Below are 27,763 nucleotides of genomic sequence, written 5' to 3' on the forward strand. Positions count from 1 at the left end.
ACTCACGTGTGATATTTCAGAATCACCAATAAATATATGAACGGTATATCTGATAAGCAGACATGTATTTATTACCTTCAACATTATACAGAAAACAGTTTTATTATGTGACAAAACTTATATTTAAATTTATTAAATCTATTGACAAAAAAACTCAGCCAATCAAAAACTTTTTTCCTCCTATCGACATAGTACATGTTTTCATCCGATTTTGGTTGAACAGTTAAAGATATGCAGTGTTTGTATCTCCAATTTTCATGAAAGATAATCACAACTATGAGATTTTTCCGCGAACAGAATATGAAAACTCAAAAAAATGATTGCAGGTATAAATTGTAGAAAAATCTTTTGTGGATTATTTTCATCCGCTTTTAAAATAAATAATCTACGTAGATCATTTGAATCCGAAATTTAATACGACATACCATATTAAGTCTTAATAAACTCTCTCTTACAATCTAATAATATTAGCAGTCAGTCTTCAGAATTCGAAGATTGTATTAACAAAATATCCAACAAAATAACGCACCAATGTTATTTTTTAAATTAGTAGTTTAGAATTGATAAATTATCGTGCTTCAATTCAAGCATGAAAACAGTCATTATAATAGCAATATTATGGATAATTTATTCCGCTATGGATGATAAGAATTAATTCTTATATCCATAGACAATTGCTGATACGAATTATCCTGATAAGAATTATTTTTTCATCTCGGAAAGACGTCCTTTTTTTACAATAATGTCTTCTCCATCTGCAACTCCGGAACACAGAATGATATTTAGTTGCATTGATTGTGTGCTAGTTCTATATAATATTGCTTATTATATTCACTCTTTCAAACAAACTTAGAAATATAAAAAAGTCTTGGATAGGATTACATATAACTAATTAATTTCAACCCTTAAATTTGAAATCTTTGGGGAATATGGACGCAGTCCGATTGTGAAACTTCAACCTTATAAATATTATTTGACTTGAATCACCAAATACTGAAAACAGCTCTCAATGGCTGAAATTACTTTCATTAGAATTTTTCTTAAAAATTAAAAATCCACTTATTATTTTTCCCTTTAAACTTTTGGACATAATATTTAATCCCTGAACCAACAACGGATATTTATTCCCGTGATCTAACTTATGAGGAAATGACATAGAAAATACTTTATTATGCTAAGATACATCACATTTTCCAATTGTTATTTCCATCTTCTGGATTTCCGACCTCGCCAGGAGAAATATAATAAATATAATTAATACTTCAATGACAGCCGAATACTAAACAATATTCATATATTAATATATATTCTGCCCAATGAAACGCCTCGCGATAAAAATATATTGATAATATAAACTTTTCCTATTAATCGTACCTTTTATCAAGAATATCACAACTAATACAATTACGAAAATGAACTAATGGAGTCATATTAACACAGTGATTTTACAATTCCATTTATCCCGGAAAAATGAAGTATTATCGATTGGTATCAAAGGAACAAACTGAATTATTCTCGTTATGATGACTTGACCCGCGTTGTCGTTCCTTACGCCCACCCTCTCGATCGCCAGAACGTGACAACCAAGTACTTACTTCTGACATTATCTTCTTCTCATCAGTGCTGGATCCTATTACCTCAATTATCACATCAATCAGTACTTTGCATACTGCAGTGTTATAAAAATTTTTCTTTTTCTTTCCGCCAGCTTCCTTTCCGTAACCAGAATAGTGCAGTGACACTGTCTTCCTCAGAACCGCAGATAGGATAGTGGAAACACATATTTTCATCTCTTTTTTATTGCTTATCAAAACTCTCATGAATAATCGCTAAAAATAAAAGAAGGGAAATTTTTTTGAATTTATGAACATGAGAAGACATCTTTGGGCTCATCGCCAGCGGGTTGGTTCTATAACCAAAGCGTTCCAGTGACGTAGACTTGAGTCCCGGTGATGAAAGATTTTTTCATCACCAGAAAACGAACCCAGTGCATGTGTCACCGCCCAATTTATTGATTTTACATAAAAAAGAAGAAAAACGATCAATTTCAGATATATTACCAGTGTTTCTACGAGATCTGGGTCCGTTGTCAATATCGCTTCGTATTCCTGGAACTTATCATCCATTTCAAATGGTAGTGGCGTAGACATCTGCTTCTGTATTTCAAGCAAGCTAGGACCAGAAGCTGGGGCTAGATTAGTGCCAATGATTGTGGTCTTGAGCTCATTCATAGACTGCTTTAAATCGTAAGCCATCCTGCGTCTTAAATTTTCGAGCTTTTCATCTAATTGCTGATCAAAGTAATCTCGAAGGGAGTTCAGGATTCGACGTTCATTATCAGCATAATGACTAGATGACAACTGGTTTTGTGGTCCCAGCATTTTTGGCATCTTAGCAGGGGGTACCATCATTGATCGTGAAGTTTTTGGAGTTCCTGGGCTCACAATCGAATTCAATCCGTCTTCAGCGCGTGTAGTAGACGATGCACGCCTTTTTCGGTTACCTTATGAAATTAAAGGAGGACCAAACGATATAAATTGATGGGTAGCAGCATCAGATGAAAAAAAAACTACCCAAGCCCCCACCAAAAATATATAATATAATCTAATTCTATATAAGTTCCGAATTTTGTAAAGAATGTTCAAAATATAAATTGGACCATTTTCAAATATTTATAAATATAAATTTTTTCATGCGGGAGGAACTTGGCCGATGATTGGTCATGGAATATCCGAGCCGATTTTACCTGAAGCGTTATGGACTAGTGGTGAAGGAGGTGTCAAATGAAGTTCTTTTCTTGTATTTCTCGCTGAGTCCATCGATTTTGTAGGTGACTGCAGAATTCCATCGGAGGAATCATTGCTCTCAGATTCATCAGTTTCGACGTCTTTAAGCAAAGTAATATTCTTCCTTGACCGCTGTTTAAATGATAAACATGCACCTGGAAATTATTGAAAATGATGATTTATCCCTGACCGGATCATTTAATTAACACGAACTTAGAATTACGTGCTACAGTCCCATATTACCTCAAAATTGATTTATTACCTGTTGGTACAGATCGCGATTTACTCGACATTTGCAAAAAGCCAGAATTATTTTGAGCCTTTGAGGCTCGAATCTCCTCAGGATTAGCTATAAGACAATCATGATTTTCGTCTTCAGAGTCAGATCCACTCTGGTAAATGCTTTGAAATCTTGTCTTTGGTTTTGCTTGTATACCTACGAAATTTTACAAGTTTGTAGTGAAGTAGTAACACAACGTAAGTTGTCTCCAGCCTTTGTTTTTTATAGCTATTTCAAAGTGGGGAAAGAATGCATGCATTTGAAAAAATATTTTTTTTGTAGAACCTATCGCTCCTACAAAAAAGGTTTCTATCAAAATTTTACCATTTTCCGTAGATGTTCACTTTGATTTACCTCTTCACAACAGAATTATAATGCTTTCCTACATAAGAGATGGTGGGGAAAAATGGAACGTTTCTCGTCCCCTCAACATTCCAATGCTTTTATGTATAAACAATCATATCAAGTGTAAATCATAAATTTTCCACTTTATCTTGTTCGCACGTAGTGATTTCTGTTAGCGACTCAATTTTTTGATGAGTAAAGAATTGCAATAAAAAAAAATAACCTAATATTTTTCGACCACAACATAATAAAAATTTTCTTATAAAATCATTCAATGCGATTCTCTCTTAAAACGATGTTTCGAGACAAATACACATGTAATGACTGCACAGATACATAATTAATATTTATTTTGTAAAAGATTTCAAAAATTCGGTCAATCTAATTCCCAATTTAGGGAACGATGGGTCTTTTGATGTTAAATACGAGAGTTGAATAAATTGGGGATGAATAATTGGGGTTAAGAGTGGTTATAATTGTTGATAATTGACTTTTACTTCATATTAACAGGACTTACCAGACTTTGGAGTTTGATTTCTAGGTGGAATCGGGATTTTAGTACTAAAGATGTTGTTTAGTTGAGACTTTGATGCAGTTAAGGGTTTTGCTGAAATTTTTGCTTTCGAGGAAGTTTCGGACCTCCCCCCCTTTCGATCATTTTCACCATCGGTTGTCTCACAGTTGAGAGTTACTTGGGCCTTTTTTAATCTTCTGCGACCCTGATCCAAATCAGCTGAACACAATCAACATATGATCCTTTAATATTGAAATGAACCCATCGAGCAATTCATCAAGTTATAAGTGGAGTCATTTCAATTTTTGTACCTGCTCCGGTGATGAAGCAAAATGGATAACTTTGCCAAGAGTCCTTGGGCGAGTGCAATTTTTCCAAGTAGTCGTCAAGTAGATGATATTCAGTTGTCGGTGGGAATTTACAGGTGTCTTCTTCTGCACTATTAAACCATTTTTTCGGCACCAAATCAATGCATGGTAGCCCTTTTTCGTTTTTCTCGAGAAATTCGATGACTGCGAATGGTTCGCTGAGATTTTTTGGATCGCGAGATGGATGTGAGGTTTCCGACATTTTAGGTTATGAAAAAAAATCACGATTCGTACAATTGAACCTGGTGTTTTCGAGTAGTTTCATATAAACTGATAACTTTGCAGAATGATGCATATAGCTTATTATTTAACAGAAAAAATTGCGTTTCTATTTCCATGTGTTTTGAACGGTTTTTTGTCATCACCCCACTGATGCTTCTTTTTTAGCGCCACTATTCCTTCAAAACGATTATATCACAAATATCTGTCAAACACTTAACACACATTTAATTCACATTAAATTCTCACTTCTTGTAATTTACCGTCAACTTAGTTGGTGAAATCCGAATTTGAGACAAAAAGCCCGATAAACGGATGATACGAGCAATTATGAAAGGTTATGTACACGGACGCCAGATCTAACCGATTTATGTCCCACTTGCATGTAACGACTCCACTATTGAAATTTTCTAACGACCTCGATGATCGGATTTTCATGTCGATTGTTGATTTAAAACATAAAATTGTTTGTTTCTTCCACAATTTTAATCACGAGTTCAACTAAAACATATACCCTCATTCATATACCCTCTTACCAAAAAAAAACTGCATTTCACAATGCGAACAATTTTTACGTTATTTTCTAGTGGAGGAGGGATATGGCGTATTGTCGTCCAGTTACATTTAATAAAGCACATTTGTGTTTAATTTTGTGTGCCTTCTTACATGTCATTTCAGCTGCCCAGGACTTAATGTAGAATATTCCTACTCGACTGGAAAAGTCTGGATAACTAAACGCCTCTTCCCTACTACTTTCCTGGTGTCCGAAAATATATATACCAGTAAGATCATCACAAATTTTGGATTTTCCTGATTTAACGAGAATTTGTGAAATTACGAAAACTTTCTCAATATCTAGGAGTACCACGTTATTTGGATGACTTGTCGTCAAGGTTAGACCATTGATGTTGATCATATTTGATGTTAAATGAATTTCCCCATCAATTATCATCGTTGTAGGCTTTCTCGCGATAACCCAATCACTCAGTATGTGTTTCTGATTAATTACCATGGTTCCTCCAGACTCCATCTCAGTTAGTCTGTTGATAATTTGTGTGAGTGGTTTTATCGAAGAATGAACGAGTTTTTTAAATAAACCAATGTAACTCTCTCCCCAAAACGCTGAGAGCTCATTCAGAGGAATTTTAAAGTATTGGGCATCATTAGCAACGTGGATGATACTATGCCAACTGAGAACTTGAGCCCCTTCATCATTATAAACATCAGGTAACGTCTCGAAACAAATTTTTAGCAGAGATCCAGCATATTCACTCAAATCCTTAACGAATTCCTTACTGTTTAAAATTCTGCTAGCAAAGACAAATAATGAGAAATGACAACGTAAAGGTTTCGGTAAGAAATCTTGTAACACGACGATACCACAATAATTAAGGAAAAACTTGAATTGTGATGCTTTCCATCTTGAGATATTATTCACATCAAATTCTTTCCTTTGAAATTCAATAGGGATATCGGCTTTTAATGACCTCATAATACCATCAAGCCGACGAACATCAGCTAATTTGATCCTCTGGGCTGAACTTCTCGTTAGCCATTTATCCAGCAGCCATTTCATATTACCAGAATAGAATAAATGCATTAAATCTAATGGCACTTGTTTTGTCAGATCGAATCTATCCAAAGAGAGCAGCGGGGACACAGAACCTTCATAATGATGTTCTGGTTGAACTCGCGTCTCGTAGGATACTTTAGTGCGTAAATTTGCATTGGTCACTGGATATATGCGTTTTCCTCGTCTTCCACAACCTACTGTAATGCCCTTGGTGAAACACCTTCCACAGGCATAGAAGGCTCCAGGAGCTTTGTGGCAGCAAATGAATGCTCGAGCTGGCGAATCAGCCACTATTGCTACAATTTTCACCTCAAAAACCTTGTCATCAATGCGCAAACCATTTTCTTGGAGTTCATTGGCCTCTTCAACAAAATCAGTCATGAATTCTGTGGCTGATAATGGTTTCCCATCCCCACAATAAATCGCGGCAGCAAAGGGTTTGGTAGTGTAATTTGGATGCTGTATTTTTATTGAAATTGGCCAAATTTCCTTCTTAGCATTCCGGTATACCTGCATACCGTCAATATGAACCAGAAGAGAAATGTCGTTTTCTCGATAAATTTGAGTTGAAATTATTTTTCTGAGTCCCGAGGCGATTCCCAAATAAATGAATTCACCTGGAATCTCATGAACTCCTCTCATGGTTGTTAGGTGTCTGCAATGGGGAGTTTGCAAAAGCTGCCGTGTAGTCTTGGGTATTGATGTGTAACCTTCACTTCTTAAAATGGCTAACAATTCATCGATTGCTTCTGCTGTTGTAGCTCTTCTGAATTTCACTGCCCATTGATTAATTTTTTGCTCCATTCCCCGCGGTTCCAATTTGTCCAGAGTTTGTGTATTCTTGTCTCCAATGCTGTCAGTGAATACTTTGTTGAAATCATTGTCAATGTCATCTGAATCACCATCACAACCTGAGCCCCCAAGAATTGGTTCATCCCTGTCTCCAACGCTGCTATTGGATTCACTGATGCAATCATTAAGATGCTTATACGAGCCACAATCACCATCACCACCCGACCAACTATCACCACAAGCACTAGCATTATCATCGAGATGTCGAACATCGACATCTCCACTAATTTGATCCACAATAGATCCACTACGGATAGTTATTTCATTGGCTGTTGGCAAACTAACCTCTTCCTCATCGGCATTATTGCGTTCACTGTAATCCGGAGTTTTTTCTTTAGCGCCTTCTACGTTTACAGATTCTTTTTTCTTCAGTTGATGAAAATGTCTGTATTTTTTAACCCGTGAATATGAACTCTGAGACATATTACAATAGTAAAAGAGTAATATTAAAATAATAAATTGCCGCACACGACACTCATGTCTACTGCCACAATCAGACTACTCAACACGCCATCTTACGGGCTGTTGTCATAGAATGTGTGGTATACGGTGATATCCACGCATATTTTCCCCTGAAATAGTATGTTCAGAAGAAATAATGGTACCTTCGGAAGAAGGAGAATCAAAGGACGAAAAATTTAGTGAAGGAACATTCCCCATGAGAATTCAATTTTTGGAATGCTGTTCCATATGGGACCCAAGCCTGGCAAACCATGCCCCTTGTCTGCCTGGCCATGTCTCGGGGCAAGCTTGGTGACCCAAGCCTGGCAAGCCATGCTCTTTACCAGTCTGGCCATACCTCGGGTCAAGCGTGGTTGCCCAAGCCCGGCAAACCGTGCTCTTTGCCAGTCTGGCCATACCACGGGCCAAGCTTAGTGACCCAAGCCTGGCAAGCCATGCTCTTTGCCGGTCTGGCCATGCCTCGGGCCAAGCTTGGTGGCCCAGATCTGGCAAGCCAGTCTCGTGCCAGACCTGGCCCGTTTCGTGGACATTGGCATTTCCTACCTGGGTACCGGTGTGGGAGCGTTTCGTAAAAAATAATTACAAGCGGCGATCGGTTACTAATTCTCCGCGTACCGTGCGAATCGAGATGAAAAATATTGACTGGAAATTCGGTTAGCATGGAAAGTAATAATAACAGCGAGATATTATGGATGATTGTGTTGTATCAGCGGCAGTCTATTTCTTCGTAACGAGCAGTTGGTTGGTATTTTTGGAGTTAAATTTTTGGTGGTGACTGTGTAATTGTGTCATTTTTTTTAGAGGGTTTCAGTGAAAATGTTTTTTTTTCGGGATTTTCGAGTGAGGACAAAACAGATTCAGATCAGATTACAGCGTTCAGGATTCATTAAAAATTTCCAATCTACAATTACCAATGAGATCTGAAGTTTTAAATTTTTTTTCTGTGAATTGAGCAGAAGAGAAGAAGAAAAAAAATCAAATGCATGTATAACGAATTTATTGCATTTGATTTTTTCTTCGAGGAGTGAATGAAACATCATCACACGCGACTAGGTTACATTACTAGTTTCCACCCCTCATCCTTATCATAATTGCAAAATACACGATTCAAGAGGGATGACAACAGAGTGAATAAAGGAAATTGAAGCGAGACCATTGCCGACATATTGCCAAGGCATTACTCAGTGATGTTTTCACATTGGTAAAACGAGGGGAAAGTTTTGAATCAGGAAACGGCAGTAGTTTGACGACCGTTGGTGCGGCTCACGGTGATATTCATTCCGACACAATGGAGAAACGGGAAAGGGGTACAAGAGGGAGAATAAACTATAGGCACTGTGTGCACACAACGTTTTCATTTCACGCGGATCCGAGTCATCTGATTCCCATTCATGTTCTTCCGTTCTGCGTTTTATTCTCTGTTTCGTTACCTTCTTTTTTATTATCCCTTTCTCCGTTTCTTTTTTTTTTCTCGTGAATACCTTTTTGCCTCATTTTGAATACGTCAGCGAATCCGCAAATTGCGTTGATGTAATACCCAGTGTCGATTTCACGCTGGCGGTAGCACAATACGGAACAATTTTTTCCCCTCTTCTCTCTCATTTTTTTTATGGCCTCCGCATGGGAAATTTCATTTGAAAAAGGAGGATTATTGTTCAATTGGGATGAAAGAGAGTCGAAGGATGAAAACGAGTGCAGTGTAAAATGATATGAAAACATTTTTCAACCATTGAAAGGCAAAGTTTCTTTTTTACTTTCGTGCATTTCTTCTTTTTGAAAGCGATAAAACCCGCGCAATATTCATTTTACGGGTTTTTAAAACGCTACATGAGAAAAAAACATTCAATTGCAACGAATCACAGGGTTTTCAGAATTTTCAACTGGATTTCCGATTGAATCGGAGAAAACAACTTTCACCGCCGTTGATTGTTTGGAGTTTCAATACGGAGTCAATGCTGTAGCAAAAAATGTTATTCTTTATCTACAAAAGATGAAAGTTTTGTTTTCCTTTATGTTGAAATATATCGAAATTCTCTCATTGCTAAATAACTCGTAAGTTATTGACAAATAGATACGCGATATTTTTAATTTTCTGCGATTGTGTTCGTTCATTTATGAAAAATGTACAAAAAATACACTCGATAAAAATTCCCAAGAATTATATAGAAAGTATTATTTTTAAAAAATCAATGGGATTTTGCAATTGGCCAGTGTGATGCAATCCAGTGGGGCGCCATGGAGATAATTCCATACGGATGAGTAGATAGAAATTTGTAACAACGTAACATCACCTGGATAGTAGGAACGGTTGGCTTGCAGGGTACATTGGGTTATGTCGTCCAATGCATTATTACTCGCAGTTACACGGTAAATGAAGCGTAAAGTTGAGGGACGAAGGAAAAGCCCCTGGCGCCACCTCAGTTAAACGTAATTTCTTCCCCATTGGAATGATGAAATCTCACCAATTATCCTGGTGTCGAGACGAGGGTGATGAAAAAGAGGTTTTTACATGAGTTCTTATTCAAGACGTCAGTCTGACCGGAAGGTAAGAACACTTGGAGCAGGTTTTCTTCAAGGATTCTCCTCGGAATGGGGAGTTGTAGTGGAGAATAACGAATCCAAATGGTACGTGCGTCCGGGCCTAGGTGGGCTAAACGAAATTCGATGGCGTTGGACTGCACGTGGAATACTTGAGGAAAAGTTGAGGAATTGAAGAGTGTTAGAGAGATCAATGAAATCAGGGAAAAAAATCATTTGAAAATTATGTTATTTCGGCTAATTCTGGATATTTTACGAATTTATATTTCTTAATAGCTGAATGATTTCTTATCGACCGAAACCTTGAAACTACTTCTGACGTCGGAACATAATAATATCCATTTAACTAACTCCCCCAGGGCCCAAGTAATAAATCATAATCAACCACGGACGATAATCACCTTATCCTCTCGAAAAATCTGATAACCCATTTTTCTTCAACTTCAACTTTAATCAAAATTAAGTGTTCTAATTTATCGCACGAAAATTAATACTCAACCACTCTTTCCCCTACTTATATAACTCTTTGAAGAGAGAATAAAAAATAATGGGAAAAGAATGATCGAATTTCCGATTTCACTGGAAATTCAATTAAATACAAATTTTTAAATTACACAAAAATGAAAATTTCTCAACAGACGAGAAGTTTTCATTACATCTCGAGTTTTTAGATATAAAAATTCATAAAATTTCAAATGACATCCTTTAAATCCCTTGGCCGTATATCCTATCGCACACCTCCTCGGTATGATCTCGAAAGAAAGCCAAAAATGAGCGAGAAGAACGTTACATGCGCCAAAATTGCAAACAACTGAACCCCAGGTGCACATAAATGTGTAGCCCACGGTCGCTGAACTATGTAAGTTAATTCTCACGTAGGCGTATGTACATGTCCATGTACACATGCAAAGGTGGGAGATGGAGAAAAAAAATACAGCGATATCCACTGACATAAGCGAGAGTACTAATATCGATTTTCGTCGGGGCTTTATGCACTCTTCTCCTGCCCCTTGTCCTCTTCTGGTTCACTGAAAAAGCCGGTATTACGGTTCGTTTCGCGAATGGTTATGAAGTGCCCGGTGCATATTGGCAATTCGTAGTGAAAGAGGAACGCCACAGACCTGATAACGCACATCCACGCACTCCGAGTATCTCCTGTCGTTTTTCAAAATTTTTTTTTTCATTTTTTTTTTTGAATGATTACGGAGAGATAGGAGAACATTCTCAGGCATTTCAAGCGGATCCATTTGAATTCAATGTGATTTTTTCAACGTCTATGGGGAACACCCGCATTATATCTATACGATATTACGATACTGATAAGACAGGCGTTGAGGTTAATCACCGGATGCTGCATACAGCTTGCGGATTATATTCTGCAATTAAGTGGCCAAGGAAAACTGGGCACGTGGTCTACGATCCCGGATGAGGTGAGGGTAGATGTGTTAAGGCTGTGGGGCGTACACTTGAACCTTTATGGTTTGCGGTAGTTTTGAAGACTCCGGTTTTTTTATCAGTTGAGAGAATTTTCGTAAGTAGTTTGGAAAAGATACGCGGCACATTTAAGGCTTTTTTAAAACCACTTTCAATAAAACTATTGATCGATGTAATTCTACTACATCAAATGGGGTAAGTCATTTGGAGGGTAATATTCTCAATTTCTGAAATGACTGTGAAAGATGTCTCTTGACTTTTCGGTCTTCTGCCCTAATCGATTCTGGCAAGTCTGCCGGGTCAAACTCGATTAATTTTCCCTCCAATTTTTTTTTAGAAACAGTTGTTTTTTATTTGTAGTCGGACCCCCTGGACTCGTTTTCAACGCTCTACACGGCTGGCCTCGATTACCCCACGAGTGCCAACAACATTCGGATGAGCTCCACCGTTTGTTAGGATGGAGAAGGACAGCCCCGCAGCGCCTACTATTTCGGGAGGAGGGGCAGAGGGTGGGTTGGTTGACTGGATGACTGGTTGGATAGACAGCGTGTTCCACGTTTGGCCTACCACCGTATACACATGCAGACATGGGGGAAGCAATCGCGTGGCCACGTCTGTACGGATTAATCACGTGCACATGGCGCATACGCGGGGGTTTAGATCAGCATGGAAAAGCCGATTTCCAACGGTGAAATGACAAAACTGCGGTTGAATCAAATCTACCGTGACAAAAACACATTGGGGAAGGGGTGAGAATAAATTATCGTGTGTTTATGTTACCGGAAATAATTTACAAGTGAACGAAAAACGAGTTATTTTCGCAACTCCATAGGTAGGAGTTATTTTTCGGCAACAATCACTAATTTTTTATTTCACTAAAAATTCAAGTGGATTCCAATGTTTTTTTTAATGGGCCAAGAAGTAATTTAATTGAACTAAAACTCTCTGATATTTTCCTGTATTTTTCTAATATTATTTCTGAAGATTATTTGATGGACTAATATTTTTTCCCAGAGATGAACAAATATTATCCCTCGAAAATATCCAAACTTCTCACCTGAAATTTCAGGGAGAAAAATTTCGAGTGTTGCTCATCATGAGTATTGTCTTGAAAGGAAACAGATTAAGACGAGAGGATTCTCAACAATTTCCCGGATAAATCGGTACACACGTCGTTTCAACGAATAGAAAAAAAGTGCGAGAACAAACAGAGATAGAGCCGGCATTCTTAAACTCGGCATGAAGGAAAAGTACAAGAGGAAGTGGAAAATGAGAAGGTTGAGATTGGGATGCATTGTGAAACCCAGCGCCGTGGCGCACATCGTTTTATGCAAAGGAATCACGAATGGAGGAAAAGCTAGAAGTGCTGGTGAAATAAAACCGTCGCCACGATTAACCTCCATTGGGGCACACATTTCGAGGAGGTGAGAGTGAGGAACTGGGGTTGCCCGGAGGACTTCTCATAACTCAGCCGGTATTTACTTCGGCTTGCTGTGAAAACCATCGTTAATCTCTCAACATAGCCTTGGCGTTTCTCATCCACAGTTGTGGATTCAAACTCACGAGGGGACGAAGGGGTGGAGAGGATCCCTGAGTTATACTGCGGGTGTATTTTGGCGTCTCATGCCAGATGCTTCTGGCTAGTTTTTGAGTGACACGTGAATTTGATGGAGGCAGCGAAGATGGAAAAACTGACGCGTGTGAAAATGAGATAGATTGTCTACAGGGTTGGAGTTTGGTTGATAAAATTTAAAAAAACGCTCCTGTGCAGATCAGTTGTAAGCAATTATTAATTAATCATTAAAAAAGTTCGAGAGGATCCGATTGCATACTGAGAGAATTTTTGGCAAAATTTTGTAATAGAAATTTTTTTTTAATTTAATAAAATGAAATTACAATTCATCTTTTCCATGACTCACGGCAATTAAAAGCGTGTTCTTAACAACAGTATGTCTAATGCATGAAAATGGCTCAGAGGGCTCGACTAATATGCTCACCAAACAATTTCCCCGCGCTGAAGTTTCTATCAGTACCAGACACTAAACTCGAGAAAGTTAACCCCCGGTACGGGGTGTCCAAATAAACACGCGATGTACATTTATGATCTCTACTATACCCCACTTTGAACCTCAAATGCGATAATTAATGCTTGGGACTTGAGCAAATCACTGGAGATTAGATTTCCATGCGGAATTTTGCTTTCATGTCTTGATGAAAATTTAATGGTATTCTGAAGTGGAGTCTCAAAGCTAAGGAAAACTTCATTTCTCTCCTGATGATATTCGACAAACCACTGTGGAGCGAAATTCACTCCATGAAGAATTACAGAACACCTCAAGTTCAAACTAACTGAATTTTCCAGAAAAATTATTTGTCGTTTTTATTCAGATTCATGATCGCGAAAAAGTTGGATGAGTTTTCCCCACTGGGTGATGAATCTTTCATACTCTCGCCTACCCCATCCGCAAATAATAATAATCCTCGGGAGAAAAATGTTGGCAAGTTTCTGAATTATCATTTTTAAAAGACACAAAATTGTAAGATGCACATGTAATGGAGCAAAATAGATACCTTTGATTTTAAAAAGAATTTTTGCAAAATCGTTAGAATTCCTAATTTTTCATTTAAGACAAGATTCCAATTTCATTCTCCCTCCACCCCTCCCCCCAACTTTTTTCTCTCGAATCATCCGACCGAAACACTACGAATCCCCCCGCAAGAATTCACTGACTGCAGAGCAAACTGTACTATGAAATTTGTAGAAATGAACTTCGAAAGTAACTGGAGCGAAATAAAACTCGAGCCGCCAGAAATTCTCGTGCCAAGTGAGCGAGTCAACTTGCGTCCTAGTGTTCAATGCGAAGTAGCACGAAAAGAGCTATCCAGACTACGATCAAAGTATATATAATTTTCTACCTCCCTCCCCCACCCGGCGGCCTAAAAAAATTTAAGTCTTAAACACTCCACCCACAACAAACTCAACGGAAGTTTCTCCAACTACCTTCCGTCTGCCTCCCTCTCCATCTCATAAAAATATCATGGGAATTAATAACACAAATAACAAAAACAAGTACTAATTATACAAACAGTATTGCATCTTTTATTTCTCGGTGTACTCCATTTGTTTATACTGGCTGAGAGAAAACTGTATAGACATGAAATAAGTAAAAAACACGAACATCAGAATACGCCAGCCAATGAATAAATTTCACCAATTTAAATTAGCCTTTTATCACACCGCAATTGTGTGCATCGACATGTGAAACAATAAATTGTCCAGTCCACCAATAGCCCAGACAATCTCGTCTTACAATAATAATTCGGGCCACGATCGAAGTCACCTATGAATTCGCTCGTGGTCCACAATTTTCACATTTTCCCCGGAACAATAATTCACCGCTATCAGTGCACTCATCACTCACTCAATATCTTAATTAAATATCAATTTAATTTGATGCACTACTGTCATCAATGTCAAGGTAAACCTCCTCACGCCCTAGCGTCATTTTCCCTAAAATCCACATTGCACACTGTGACACTCGAAACCCCTGTCTCGTCTCGTGTAGCGGCCTCGTCGTCCCCTCCCTTGTTAACCACTAATTTTCAAGATAATTATACTTGCAAAGTGTCATGCACAAGAGCGAATATACAAGTTATCGCTTGTGGCGGGTGATGCTGTAGGGAGGGAGAGGAATCAACAGTACAGGGATACATTTCCATGTGCCGTACTCGGCGCTTTATCGATGTCTCGTCCCTTCGCTACAGCTTATAACATTCGCAATTATCCAGTGTACCAAATATGGTGCTGATATTTCTGGGCTACTCGAGAATTGGAATACGGCGGTGGAGCGAGTCCGAGACAGAGGGTGAGTGCCCGTCGTTCGATTTAGGACGGGGATCCAGAGGGAGAGAAATGTTCAGTAAAAATTACAAAACCTATCACGCAGTCCAATTTTTAGATAAATAAAAGAAATGAGATCTAAACCATTTTGCGGAAATTTTTCAAACACTAAATAACGCCTGAATGAAATAAAAATTTTATCAATAAATTTGAAAGGAGTCGGCGCCTCAAAAGCTTAATTCAATTTTTAGTATTTGAAAAATGTCTGTGAATGGAGTGTGAAATTCAAGTATTTCTTTTTGCTCGAAGGCAAGACTTTATACGCACTTCGCCGAGGAGACTAGAGTGGCTGGGCAATGGACGTGGTCGAACACGGGGACTTAGAAGTTTACCACTACTTCTGCCGTCTGATACTCGACTCGTATCACTATCACGGTAATTATCAATTGATTTTTCACGACAGATCGCCCTACACAGGTATTGTTTTTTGTTTGCACGAGTTATCGCACGACTAGCCACAGTAGTTTCCACGTCTCGAAATTTTCCTGAATATTCACACAGGTAGAAATACTCAGTAAAGATAATGCAATCATTGAATTATTATAAAATCTTATGTCGCTCACAACGTAATGTCTACGTTTTTTTCTTTCAATTTTCATTGAATGTGTCTCACCGCGAATTTCCTAAATCCCCCCAGCCCCTCCTCCCTCTCTCTCACAAGCTTCACCGTCGCCCCCTGAAAATTAACCGTCAACTGTCCATGAAATTTCAATTCCCTTCCAGTGTTCTGTCTCCACCCTCCACTAGTTGCGCAATTATTCTCCCCCAAGAGGAAATAAAACTGTAATGAATGGAGAATAAAGAATAAAACGTTCACCAAACGGAGGAGTTATTTGACACTTATTGGTTGAGTCTGAGCGATCAAGCGGAAAAGAAGTCGCCCGTGGGGTGTATTTTTTTTATTACTCGAGCGTACACGCACACCCCAGGCACGTGAGTACAATCTTTCTCACTTTAGCGAACGGCCGTCATCGGGGCCCAACAGAGGGATGATTAATCATCGGTTTGAGACGCCCATGTGGCGGGGACGTGTGCGTGTGTTTGTGAGCAGGGTAAAAAAAAAAGAAATTCCACCGCAATCCAACAACGAGACTCTCCTCCCTTTTTCTTGCGTTCCAAATGCCTATTGGCATTTTCCGGGCAAAGGGAAAACAAAGAATAGGGCGAAAGGCACGGGAGACGAATAAAAAAAAATGGCCGATTCACCCTCTGACGACTTCAATCCAGCTTCTCCATCACACAAACCACTCGTACCCCTCGTGTGCACTCTCTCATTATTTTTTGTTTCTCTACTCGTGTTTCCCTTTTTTTTCTTCTCCACTCCATTCACTCGCAAAATTATTCCTTAACGACCGCCCGATTGCCACAAAGAAAGAGATGTTATTTCTCTCCTGTTCTTTCTTTTGTCTCTGTTTATATATATTTTCCTTTTTTCCCCCTATCCTCCCGCGTTATTCTCCTTTTTTGTTTCAATCGAAATGACGGCGAGGAGGTGAGGTTTATGAGGGAGTGCGTCAGTGTGACGCAGCCGAATGAGAAAAACAGCGTTAAAGGTATTCGTATGAAATAAAATAACGAGAAAGACAATTTCATCAATTTAACAATTCTTCTTCTCCATTATTTACTCCTTTTCATCACTTTAAATGTCCATTAATCAGCGAACAAAGCGTGTTTTCTCCATACGTATCCTTTTCAACTATTTACAACCACTGTTGCTAATGAAACTTACGATATTTGTCAAACTCATTGACAAATCGATCTAAAAAACACGCGTATTGTGTCATTCTCAAATCAAACATGGAATTTCCTTCGCTTTATTATATTTATTTTCAATTTACGATGGGAAAGGTGGGGAGGGGGGGAGAAAGAGAGACTAATCGACGAAGCGACGAGATCGCACAGCGAATGGGTCGAGCTATCGTCATTATCATTATCTTCGGTTTAACACAGTCAAGTTTAATATACAAACATACAGCACACATTTTCAACATTTGTTTCCTCATAATTCCTCACATTTTTTTTCACCTCTTGGACATGTGTATAAATGATTCCAGAGACTCGGGTATGCGTTAAATTTATTAGTAAACAGTGTAGACAGTCTCGATGGATGAAAGAAATAAGAAAAAAAAATTAAGGGGGGAGTTATTATCGGGTTGTAACAAGTTCTTTTGGGCTCCTGATACCACTGCGAATCGATTTCACCTGGAGGATGCGAGATTGTCTCCGGTATACGAAGTATTTACGATTAATCGAAAAGCCAGGTACGATGGCTGGTTGCAGTGTTATTGCGAGAAAGGTTGATAGAGCTGAGAATGAGAACGGAAGGAAATGGAAAAACTAAGATGACGATGATGAGACCACCGTGGATGTAATTAGATGATAGTCAAGTTGAAGTGTGAAGAGTGAGCGTCACTACGACTTTATCGTTCAGCGATCAGGATAGATTATACCAATCGATCGCGAATCGGAGATACGTAGTGGCCTCAAGGCTAATGGATATACGTAGGGGACACGCAAACTCGATGGGCTCAGTATTATCGGCAAATATCTCCGTTTGAATTTCATTTTATAAATACTGTTATCGTATCTAATGACTTGTCGTGTTAAACACGAGGAGACAAAGAGCGTCGTTAGCATCAATTATCATTCATTTTTCGCGTTTTAACGGAGAGGGAAAATCGCCGAGCAAAATCTAATTCAATGAAGAAGTGAGAAAAAACTTGAGTAAAAATTACGTGATGGAACGTTCGAACGATGAACATAAAAACGTGGAAAAATCCGAAGTGCAAAAAATTTCCTCTTCAGTTCTGGAAATTTTTTAAATTACAAAAAATCATCCCACGTAGAAATTTTTTTTCGAATCTGCCGAGTTTTTTTTTATTCAGTTATTTATTGAAATGTGAGCGGACCGAAGTGGAAATTCCCGTGAGCATTGAATGTTGTAACGTTTGACGAAATTCCTGTAAAATTTCGTTGTTTCAGTAAATATTTTGAAGCACGTAAAATCCCTATTAATAATTTTTGTTGTAAAAAATTTAACTGCACTCTCCCCAAATTTTTCCACCGTATTTCGTACTTTTAATATGAACCAACTGACAAAATGTGATCGTGTCGCGTAAATTTTACGGAGTGCAAAGAACGAGTTGTCTAATTTTTACTGAAAGATTCTTCTCCGCGCAATCGGTGCAGATGATTCAGTAAGTCTATTCCAGTGTCACGGGGGAATATTCCATCAACTAAACCATTTTTCCTTGAATTAAAAATGTCAGAATAAATACCCATTGGAAAAAGAGGACAAAGAGAGAAACAGTACGCAAAGATGTAGAAGTAATTTCCCGTGCCAACGATTGGATTTGAATAAATATTGATAGAGCGAATTCATGCGGTTGAGCAAACAGTTGCATGAGTATTTTCAAACGGAAAACCAGAAAAACGAGTACGTATTACTCTTGATTCTGTCAATAGGAAACACGCTGAGAAATTGTTGAGTGTAAAGTGTACATGCCTGATGAGACAACAAATATTTATAAAAAAAAAAAAACTACAACAGCAGGAAAAGACATAGTCACACATGGAGGGAAGAAAGCTCGCGGAAACATGCCGAGACACGCAATGCTTTTGTGAAATGATATTAGTATGCAGCGGAGTGCGAGATATAACGTGGGTGAATTATAACAGTTTACCGACCCACGTCAATATGCCGGTGCCATTATTCAACCGGTGAAAGAAACAACAGATGGGATTAAAGGTCATCGGCACTGCGTGACATACACACCGGCACACGTGACCCTGAATTAAGAACAATCAAGTAAGAAGAGAATATTCACATTGAGAGAAAGTGGAGGGGAAAAATTTCTGATATTTTTAAAGACATATTTTTCCACGTTGAATTGAACGTGAGGACGAGTATATCGATTCGCAATGGTTTCATCATTCGAGAGCGCCCTTGTTCCTCCAACCACGTCAAGATTTACTCGCAATGTCGGTGCTCTCCTTTTCCGTACTGCGTTATTCATGGAAAAATAAGAGGACTCGGTGGCGCCAAAGGGAAGAGAAACACAGCGAGTCTCCGTTGGAGATTATAAATGTACGAGGGAAAGATTTACGAATAGAGGTAGTTATGATAGCTGTGGAGCTGCTGGTCAAGGTGAAATGTATATGAAAAAATGTAGTGTAATACGCGGTTCAATTAACGCTGTCGTGGTACACTTGAGCGGAAGTGAAGGGGGGGAAATCGATGTGGCCCTACCGTGAATAAACGTAAAACTGATATGGGGAACTTCAACTACTCCACCTACCATCGTCGCGGTTTAAGAGTGATGGAGGAAGTGGGGTATTACCGATAGAGACCGCCTGTCTAGCCTGCACAACCAGGGTCCCTCTCATCAGGAGCGTCACTTTGCACCTCTCCTGCGTACTCCACCTCCTCAAGGCCAACGATGGAGTTTACAATCTCGTTTTCACTGGCTATATTAGAGGTGCAAGTGAAGTCACCCGTCGATCAATTGCCGGTCATAACTATTCACGACGATTTAATAATAACTTTGAAGATTGATCCATCAGTTGTTGAGATGTGCGCGATGATGGACGATGATAAAAGATGATTAGAAAAATAACGCTGGTGAGTTTGCTTTTTAACATCGATATCTTTGTTTTGTATTGTTTATCTCATTCATTCAAATGATCTCAACGTTGGTGAATCAACTTCAATGGTTATTAATCATCGTAACCAGGGAAAATTATGAAACATGCTCAGGACATCTTGATGCTATTCGTCAATCCTATCACGTAAATTTTGACGCGCACTGGTTGGACCGTTACCAAAGAGGAGATATATGGATTTTCCAGACTTGTTTCGTGGTTTATTCATCGGTCTACCCCCTTTTCTAGTCAACATTGTACGTGAATGCGAGTGAGGATGCTGCTAGAGAGGTATCCAGGACATGTTCTACACTGTAACCGAGCTTTACAAACCCCTACAGTACGATAGAAATGTACCTGGAGGTTCGTTACAATTTTCCTCTCAATGACACTGATACGCGTTAACGTCCGCGAGTACTCTGGTGTGTATATATATATATATATATATATTTTTTTTTGATATTATCGTTATTTTGTTTTTTTGTAAATTAATTTAGCTATCTCTCTTATTCCGTGTTTGTATTTTTATTTATTTAGTGAGACTACTTTGTTCCCTCTCGTTGCCACTCAACCACGTCCATCGTCTACTTGTTTCACGCTTCGTCGGTTGATCTTGTCATCGATCTCGCTTTCTCCGCGCTCTACACTCACTCGTTCTCTCTTACATTCACACATACACAAGCATTTATGATACACCTCTTTCACTTGAAGAGTTTGGATAATGTTAATCATTAAAATGATTTATTTAATTTCACTCTTCAGCCTGCAGGAGAGTACGAAAATCCTGTTGCAGTTTCGACTCATGATAACTCCAAATATCACTGAAGTCCTCGTTGTCATCAAAAAACGTTGATTTCTCCTCCTCAGTTGGAGCTGAACTCGGTGATGATGAGTAGAATTTAATCTCAAGATCACGATGCCCATTCAACGATGTGACAATTTCAGTCGATACCTCGAGGCTCTGTGTAGGTGTCACTGAATTGCTCAGTGAACTGAGCCCAGTGACATTAGCACTTGGTGATACACCGGACGATGCACTACCTGGCCAGGAGCTTCTACCCCTTGTCACCTCAGCCTGACCCCGATCACCAATAACCCCAACATCTCGACTCGGTGTACTTATTTGTTCACTGAAATAACTAGTTGGATCACTCCAGCTGCGTCTGAGTAAAGTACAGCCAGTTGGTTCCATACGATTCGTACGATTCTGTGAATGATGGAGGTGATGCTGGTGGTGAGAGTGATGACCATGAATTTGATCCTCAACGTCGTAGTAATCCTGCTCCGGGCATGATAAACTTGGACGAGACAGATACAGTGGTATCTGCGGATACTGTACCCCCCCAAAATCACTGCTCGATGGTGGTGGTGGTGTTAAGAATGGTGAGTAACAATTTTGCTCGACATCCCAAATAAGTCCAGATGGATCACAGTAACGGCACTGACAGCACGTATCATCAACAACACTCTTCTCACAGCTAGTATCGTAATTTATATATCTCGTTGGATTATTATTATTATTATTATTATTATTATTGCAACGATTAATTGGATTATTGATGTGATGATGATTACGATACATCTTGGTTATTCCCTGTATACGTACATTGCTTGGTAAAACAACATTACGGTTGTCATCCAGTACTTTCACCTGCACGTGTCTATGACCGTACCTCTGCCTCGTGTCTGTAATCTCTTGAATCGATGTGGATGTCTGCGTTCTGCCATAACTTTCCCTCACAACTGGTGGCCTCCTGTGTGACCGGTGTGATGCCGGCTCATAACGTGCCTCGTAACAAACCGGCACATACGGCTTCAGCGTTGCCAAACCCGTGTGTTCAGCAACGTGATTTGTCGGTGGTACTGGATCATCCTGCTTCGTAATCTCCTGACTCACTGGATTCGTCGGCTTTCTGTCCTTCTTCCTTCGTTTGCGTGGCTTTATTATACGTGGTAGACTGTTTTCCGAGTTGTTTGAACTCTCATCACTGGCAATACTCAGGGAATCAATGTTGGCTATGTTTGAACCTGAATTGTCGGCTTTAGGGGGTTGACAGTCCGGCTTCTGCTGCACCTGCTGGTTGTGATGGTGGTGGTGGTGTTGTTGTTGTTGCTGCTGCTGCTGTTGCTGCTGTGGCTTACGTGGAGTTTCCATTGTTCTCTGACCCCTCTGGCCTCCACATCTTCCATTAGACATTGCGGTGTTACCAATGTTGTTATTAGTGTTTGAGAAATTATTGACATTAGCACCGCTCGTTAGATTTCCACAATTTTGCAACTTCCCACGATTGTGAAAACGTCCAGCCAGGATGAGTGGTGCACCCTGAGTGTGAATAGCCAGTCGTGACAGTGGACTACGATTCTGCAGGTGACCCGTAACCTGTTGTGACTGCTGTTGCTGCTGAGTTTGATCGATCGTTGAACATTGATTTTGTATTTGCTGACAAGGAGATGGAGATAAACGCTGATTACTCCTTCTTGGACTAGATGTCATGGATATCAAGGGTGCACCTGTCCAGGTGCCATACTGACATTGCTCATTACCGGGTGAATAGTTCTGGGGATAACAATTCGGATTGCTACGCAACGATAATTGCTGATTATCCTGTTTCTTGATAATCGGAGTTTTCTGAATATTCTGTCGTAGGGATGATGATATCAGGCAACTGCCAATGTATCTCTCCACCTCCAAGCCGCCTTGGGGACGGCTCATTTTACAATCAGACGATAAAATCAGCACTTCGACGCTTCTCAATTACTCGCGCAATCCAGTCTATTTCTCTCTTCGGATATTAATTATGCGAATTTATCGTACCTTCACAAATCGACACTTGCTTTTCACAAATAACACTATTCAAAACGTCACTGCAATTGGAATCCAATAGTCAGACTGAACAATTTAACCCACATCGCTAGGCATTTCCCGATCGTGTTTACCGCTTCGATCTAAATAACCCGATTACCGGAGGAATATTCATAACCGGGTCAACAATAGAATAACAAGATAAATTCAGAGTGAGTATCTGTTCGTGGACGAATGACTTGTCCACCGTGTTCCGCCGCGTTCCGAGCGACACTGAGGATCCTTCCCCAAGCTGGCACCGACACCAGCACTCTGGTACGTAGAGGGGAGCCGTTCTCCCACCACTGCTCACTCCCACTAGTTGTTTTCATCCCCACTTCTCGGGGAATTTCCACTGTGTATGTGTTACAGTCTATTACGGAAAATGCCCGGCGTGTCCCCCACCATCTGCCACCAGATATCCCCTCTGTCGTCTCCTCATTTGATTCTTCTATTTTCCCTAGCCGCCTCGGAACCGCGAAACTTTGCCACGTCCGATTCGTACGATCAACGCGCTGTTCCTTCCGGTCGACGCCACAATTTACCGTCTGCCTGTATCATATAGTCTCGAGGTACCATCGAACTTGGATACCACATTCGTTGTTATTGATATACTCATTATATTTGAGACTTTTTTTCTAGAATCGCATTTTATCCCATGTTTTTTTAATTGAAAAATCAGGAGAGGCCTCAAATTTACCGTAAATCGTTCCCAAAAAATGGTGGTGGTCAAGACAAATCCGTATTGAGTATTTATTTTATTGAAACACTAACGAAATTGCCAATTTCATGAAGATAAATTGCATAAAATTGGGAATAAGGAATTGTTGTGACATTTTAATTGAGAAAAAATTTGAAAAGTCTAAAATATATTTCATTTCAAACCTTCTGAGAACTTGAGTCGGCAATGGCGGGGGGTCTAAGACTAAGAGATTGCAAAGTTCCCGGAATAGGATTCATCATTAATCCCTTGTAATCCGAAATCATTTTTCCTTATTTCATCGGAGTTCAATTTATTAATGAACACACGTTAATTGAATATTGGAGAAAGGTGAAAGTATGGTGAAAGCGTTGGAAAAAAATGAGGCTAGAGTAAGGAGATATCGGAGTGATACGGAGGCGTCACCCCCGCAATCTAGGTCGACACCGGGTGAAAAAGTGGGTCACGAGTCTTAGTCGATTACCGGTGGCGCGTCGCACGCTCGGTGTGTCTCGACGATCCATTGGATCTGAGCGAGATGTCATTTCCACCGTGTCTTCTAGTCATTCACACGCGGCAAGATTGGCTGTCTGTGATTCTCCTAGGTTATTCAAATATGCCAAGAACAACAGGATAAATTGAATATTCCAATGACTGAACTGAGATTGATCTATACTACTTAAAATTATAGGATCATATTTTTAAAATTGCGCAAAAATATTACGTTTCATTTTAGTTCAATTAAAGACAAATTCCTATCTATGAAATTTTCACGTTTTCAAGTGTCACCTCTTTTTCAACTAAATTTTTCCGTGAAGTACATAAAAAAACGTTTTGCAAATTGTGCAGTTTCGATCCAAATGTCATTGAATATTTCATGGAATTTTTTCCCCGATTGCATTTAGATAAGAAAGTTGACACTTGGTATAGTCAGACAACAAACGGAAATAGCTAACTTCACATACGCTCTTAAAAATAATGTTGGACATTTGGCGGACAGAGAAAACACGTCGATAATACTGACTCGTTCATATCATATTTACCAAAAGAAACAGCAGTGACGCGAATGTGCAATGACTATTTTTAGTTTCAACATTACCAAGAAACTGTTTGCACATTTCTGAGTGTTTTTTTTTATCGCTGAGTGAATGTTATTCAGTGAATTCAGCCTATCCATTATTCTGTGTGGCGAATCTTTCCGGTGTAATCCGAATTAGGTTGTAACCAATGACAGTACACTGTCCTTTACGATAGCAGGCCATAAATTGAAATCACTGATAATGTAGGATTCATTGCGTACACCATGTAGTTAACTACAATAGCCAATGGGAACTCGCTTCAGAAATCTATCCAGTCGATTTCCCAAATGTACATTTTCGCCACATAACTAGTGTTTTCACTTTTTCGTAATTACAGTAATGACCATTTTTTTGTCATTCCATAGGAAATAAACGCTGGTCGTTATTGTTATAATTCTTTCCTAGTCTAGAGCGGAGGAATTTCAGAGGGGAAAGCGAAACCAACTGCGTGCAGTGGGAATCTATTAGAGGATTGAAAAAACGATAAAGGGACATTGCTGGAATCAATTCACAAAAATGCTCAATTTTGTTGGGTCATCAAAAAAAAAATTCTCAGCTCAACTGAAAGTTGGAGATAATTTTTCATCGGTTGGAAGAAAGTGTTCGATCCATTTACGATGACATTGAGAGGAACGGCCATCTTTCTCTCGAAACAATATCGAAAATACCTCACGGAAATGACAAATGTGTGTGGGTGTGTGTACGCGATTCTGCAGTAAAAGCCGCTTCTTTACAGTGGAACGGAAAAATCTATCTCAGATTTCTTTACTCGCGGACGGAAGTTTTTTTTCTTTAGCGAAACGATTATTACGACTTCTGCTGAAAAGTTTTCCAAGAAAGGCATCCATTACCGTGATTGTCCGCAAGTTTATGGCCGGTGGTACACGCGCACCCCAGTAAATTTTTCCACGAAAGATGTACGATTTGTCAACGCATTTATCGATAAATTACTTTATTTTTCAAAGGATTTTCGAGGACTATTTTTCAACATTAGTAATTGGGGATAAAGTCGGAAAAATCAGTGACATTTCTTAGGGAGTCGAAATAGCGTTTTGTTTATGTATTTTTAATGTCTCTATTTGAGACACAAATATCTTGAAGAAAGGTCAAAATCGTGAAACCCTATAGTGTCTGTGCTCTTGACAAGTAAAAAATAATAATTCCAAGATTTTTTTATTGCTAAGTCGATATCCCGAAAATACTTCTATGAACTGTCTGCAAAATTGCACTTTGACCTTAACAATACATCAAGAGTTTCGCTCGAAAGAATAAATTAATGATCGAGAGGATTTGAAAAAATCCAAGTGAACTCCGGAAAAACCAATATCATCACACCGGTCAATAAATACCGAATGATGGGGGAAGTGTAATTGGATGTTTCACAGGAAATTTCTTCCATAATTTACAAACTTTATTCGTCCCTACTATCTCTAAATATACAGTTTTATGTTTAGACACGACCCAGAAAGTTTTGTAATATCGGTCTTGCCGGTGCTGTCCAGCCAATCCCCGATACTAGCACAGGGGAAGAGTTTATCGGGTTCCACGTCAATAACACTTTCCCGTAAAATCTTGTCGCTGAATTGGATCTATTTCCAATCGTGCGCCGTATGCCAGTTTGGATTTTCGTCTCGTTATCAAGAGATTCTAGAGAAATTCAACGGGGTGGAGTGCTTGTGTAGTAGAATTGGCTGTGACAGCCACTAGAAACCCGTTTTTAACCTTTGGATATTTGTGTTGAGAAAGAATTCAAGGGAGAAATTAGTAAAAGCCATCGATAGAACTAAATACGATAGCAAAGTCGATGGTGAATGAACACAATTGATTCATGAGATGAAATAGGTCGTTTGGTCATTCCTTCATTTTTCATCTAATTGAAGCATCCGATCCGTCAATATCAATACTTCTGAGTTGAAGTGAATTTATTGTTAATGTTATAACATTGAGATATTTTCACTGATATGAATTCATAAAAATAAAGTCACTTGGAAACTTTCACATAAAAATAAATGCATCCGAATGCACGATATCGCTGTGACTTTTTTCCTTATTAATGAACAGTAAATGGACTCAATTAGCTTTGCCGAAGGATAGAAAATTGAAGTAGGCCATAAACTATAATATATTCTAATCTTGAAAACCGTTGTGAATAAATAAACGTATTTCCTTTGTGGTGGTACAATGTATGGGTTATTGTCTGTAATGTCAACTTACTTTGGGTATCGGTAAAACGTTGGTTCAACAAGTTCATGTCCAACGTATTAACGAACAGAGTAGAAAGCATTGGCTAAAGTAACTTCTGCATAATAAACTCAATAAATAACTCCGGGATTTTGGATTTTTTTTTCAACTCCAGATAACATGAGGAAAAAATTTAGAGAGAGAAGAAACGATAATTGGAAGGTATTATTTAGCTTTGAATATTCCCCAATGTTTATTTATTTGAGTTTTGCTTCCCCATTTTCCTCATACCATCAACTTCTCTCACACATTACGAACCCCGTTGGCACTACTCGAACCATCGGCAAAGCACTGGCTCACCAAGTTCATGTCCAAGGTGTTAACGAACACCCCAGTGGTAAGTTTCGGTTAACATAACCTCCCATGTCGTTGGAGTATGGTTGCGAGCGTGGTTGTGTTGCAGTGGCATAACCCCTCCTACCCCCCTCATCGCTGTGACAGAGGAGATGAATAGCTAAACTTCGCCACCTACGTAGGGTAGCACCTACACCCCAGGCGAATCTCGCCAATTTCGAAAGGAAACATTGCAACCTTCGTGGCATCAACTGTTACTCTGCAACTCAATTTCAGAATAGCCAGTTTCTAACAGCGATGAATAATTTGTCAAGTGGAGAGAGACCAGACCAAAAGGTAATATGATGCAAAATCTATCGTTGATGGGGGATTCAGTGCAGCTGTTGACTCAACCCCATGCTTTTTTAATTAATATTCAACCCAGATCTGGAGTCAATTCTGCATCCGAAGAGTTGATCGATGAAAAAAAACCGATTGTAACATTGATTGGTATCGTGAAATGTTCCATCGAACGCAAGCCATACTCAAAACAGCTGAATTAACGATTTCACGAGAGAGTTGTTCACTTTTATCGTACAAAAACGGGCATTTATTGTGGTTGAAGCTCCATTTCATGATTAATATTCTCGATTTTCATTTTTTTCCACCCAAATACACGCGAAAGCCACAATAATTAATAGCTTTCGTTATCGAA

At 39.1% G+C, this 27,763-nt stretch overlaps 3 protein-coding genes across 8 annotated transcripts in view; all 3 read right to left on the reverse strand.

Moving 5' to 3' along the window:
- The window catches only part of Twin (twin), a 339,039-nt gene that overhangs the window by 271,806 nt on the left and 39,470 nt on the right, over positions 1-27,763 (reverse strand). The gene's annotated exons all lie outside the window — the stretch shown is intronic.
- LOC135160973 (uncharacterized) lies at positions 565-7,254 on the reverse strand. 2 transcript variants are annotated; one of them, XM_064118195.1, is made up of 7 exons: positions 7,223-7,254; positions 4,237-4,451; positions 3,929-4,144; positions 3,049-3,222; positions 2,747-2,941; positions 2,061-2,503; positions 565-1,829 (listed from the first exon to the last, which is right to left on the reverse strand). In XM_064118195.1, the coding sequence occupies exons 1-7, from the start codon at positions 7,237-7,239 to the stop codon at positions 1,479-1,481; spliced, it is 1,611 nt and encodes a 536-aa protein (XP_063974265.1). In that variant the 5' UTR covers positions 7,240-7,254; the 3' UTR covers positions 565-1,478. The 2 variants fall into 2 exon arrangements, with proteins under 2 accessions (XP_063974265.1, XP_063974256.1); XM_064118186.1 differs by lacking the exon at positions 7,223-7,254 and having other exon boundaries at positions 4,237-5,040.
- Positions 14,446-23,040, reverse strand: LOC135160941 (myb-like protein M). The gene has a single exon (XM_064118117.1). It carries the CDS (start codon positions 22,624-22,626, stop codon positions 20,665-20,667), a length of 1,962 nt encoding a protein of 653 aa, XP_063974187.1. The 5' UTR covers positions 22,627-23,040; the 3' UTR covers positions 14,446-20,664.

This window comes from Diachasmimorpha longicaudata, chromosome 1 (assembly GCF_034640455.1).
Source record: "Diachasmimorpha longicaudata isolate KC_UGA_2023 chromosome 1, iyDiaLong2, whole genome shotgun sequence".
Classification (NCBI taxonomy): domain Eukaryota; kingdom Metazoa; phylum Arthropoda; class Insecta; order Hymenoptera; family Braconidae; genus Diachasmimorpha; species Diachasmimorpha longicaudata.

Bases quoted from the DNA above. Each gene is read 5' to 3' on its own strand.
- LOC135160973 (XM_064118186.1), bottom strand. From the start codon at position 4,495: ATGTCGGAAACCTCACATCCATCTCGCGATCCAAAAAATCTCAGCGAA. The intron at 2,942-3,048 runs GTAATAAATCAA...AATAATTTCCAG, and splicing joins ATCGCGATCTGTACCAACAG to GTGCATGTTTATCATTTAAA. The intron at 1,830-2,060 runs GTAATATATCTG...TTTTATTTTTAG, and splicing joins CAGATCTCGTAGAAACACTG to CGATTATTCATGAGAGTTTT.
- LOC135160941 (XM_064118117.1), bottom strand. From the start codon at position 22,626: ATGAGCCGTCCCCAAGGCGGCTTGGAGGTGGAGAGATACATTGGCAGT.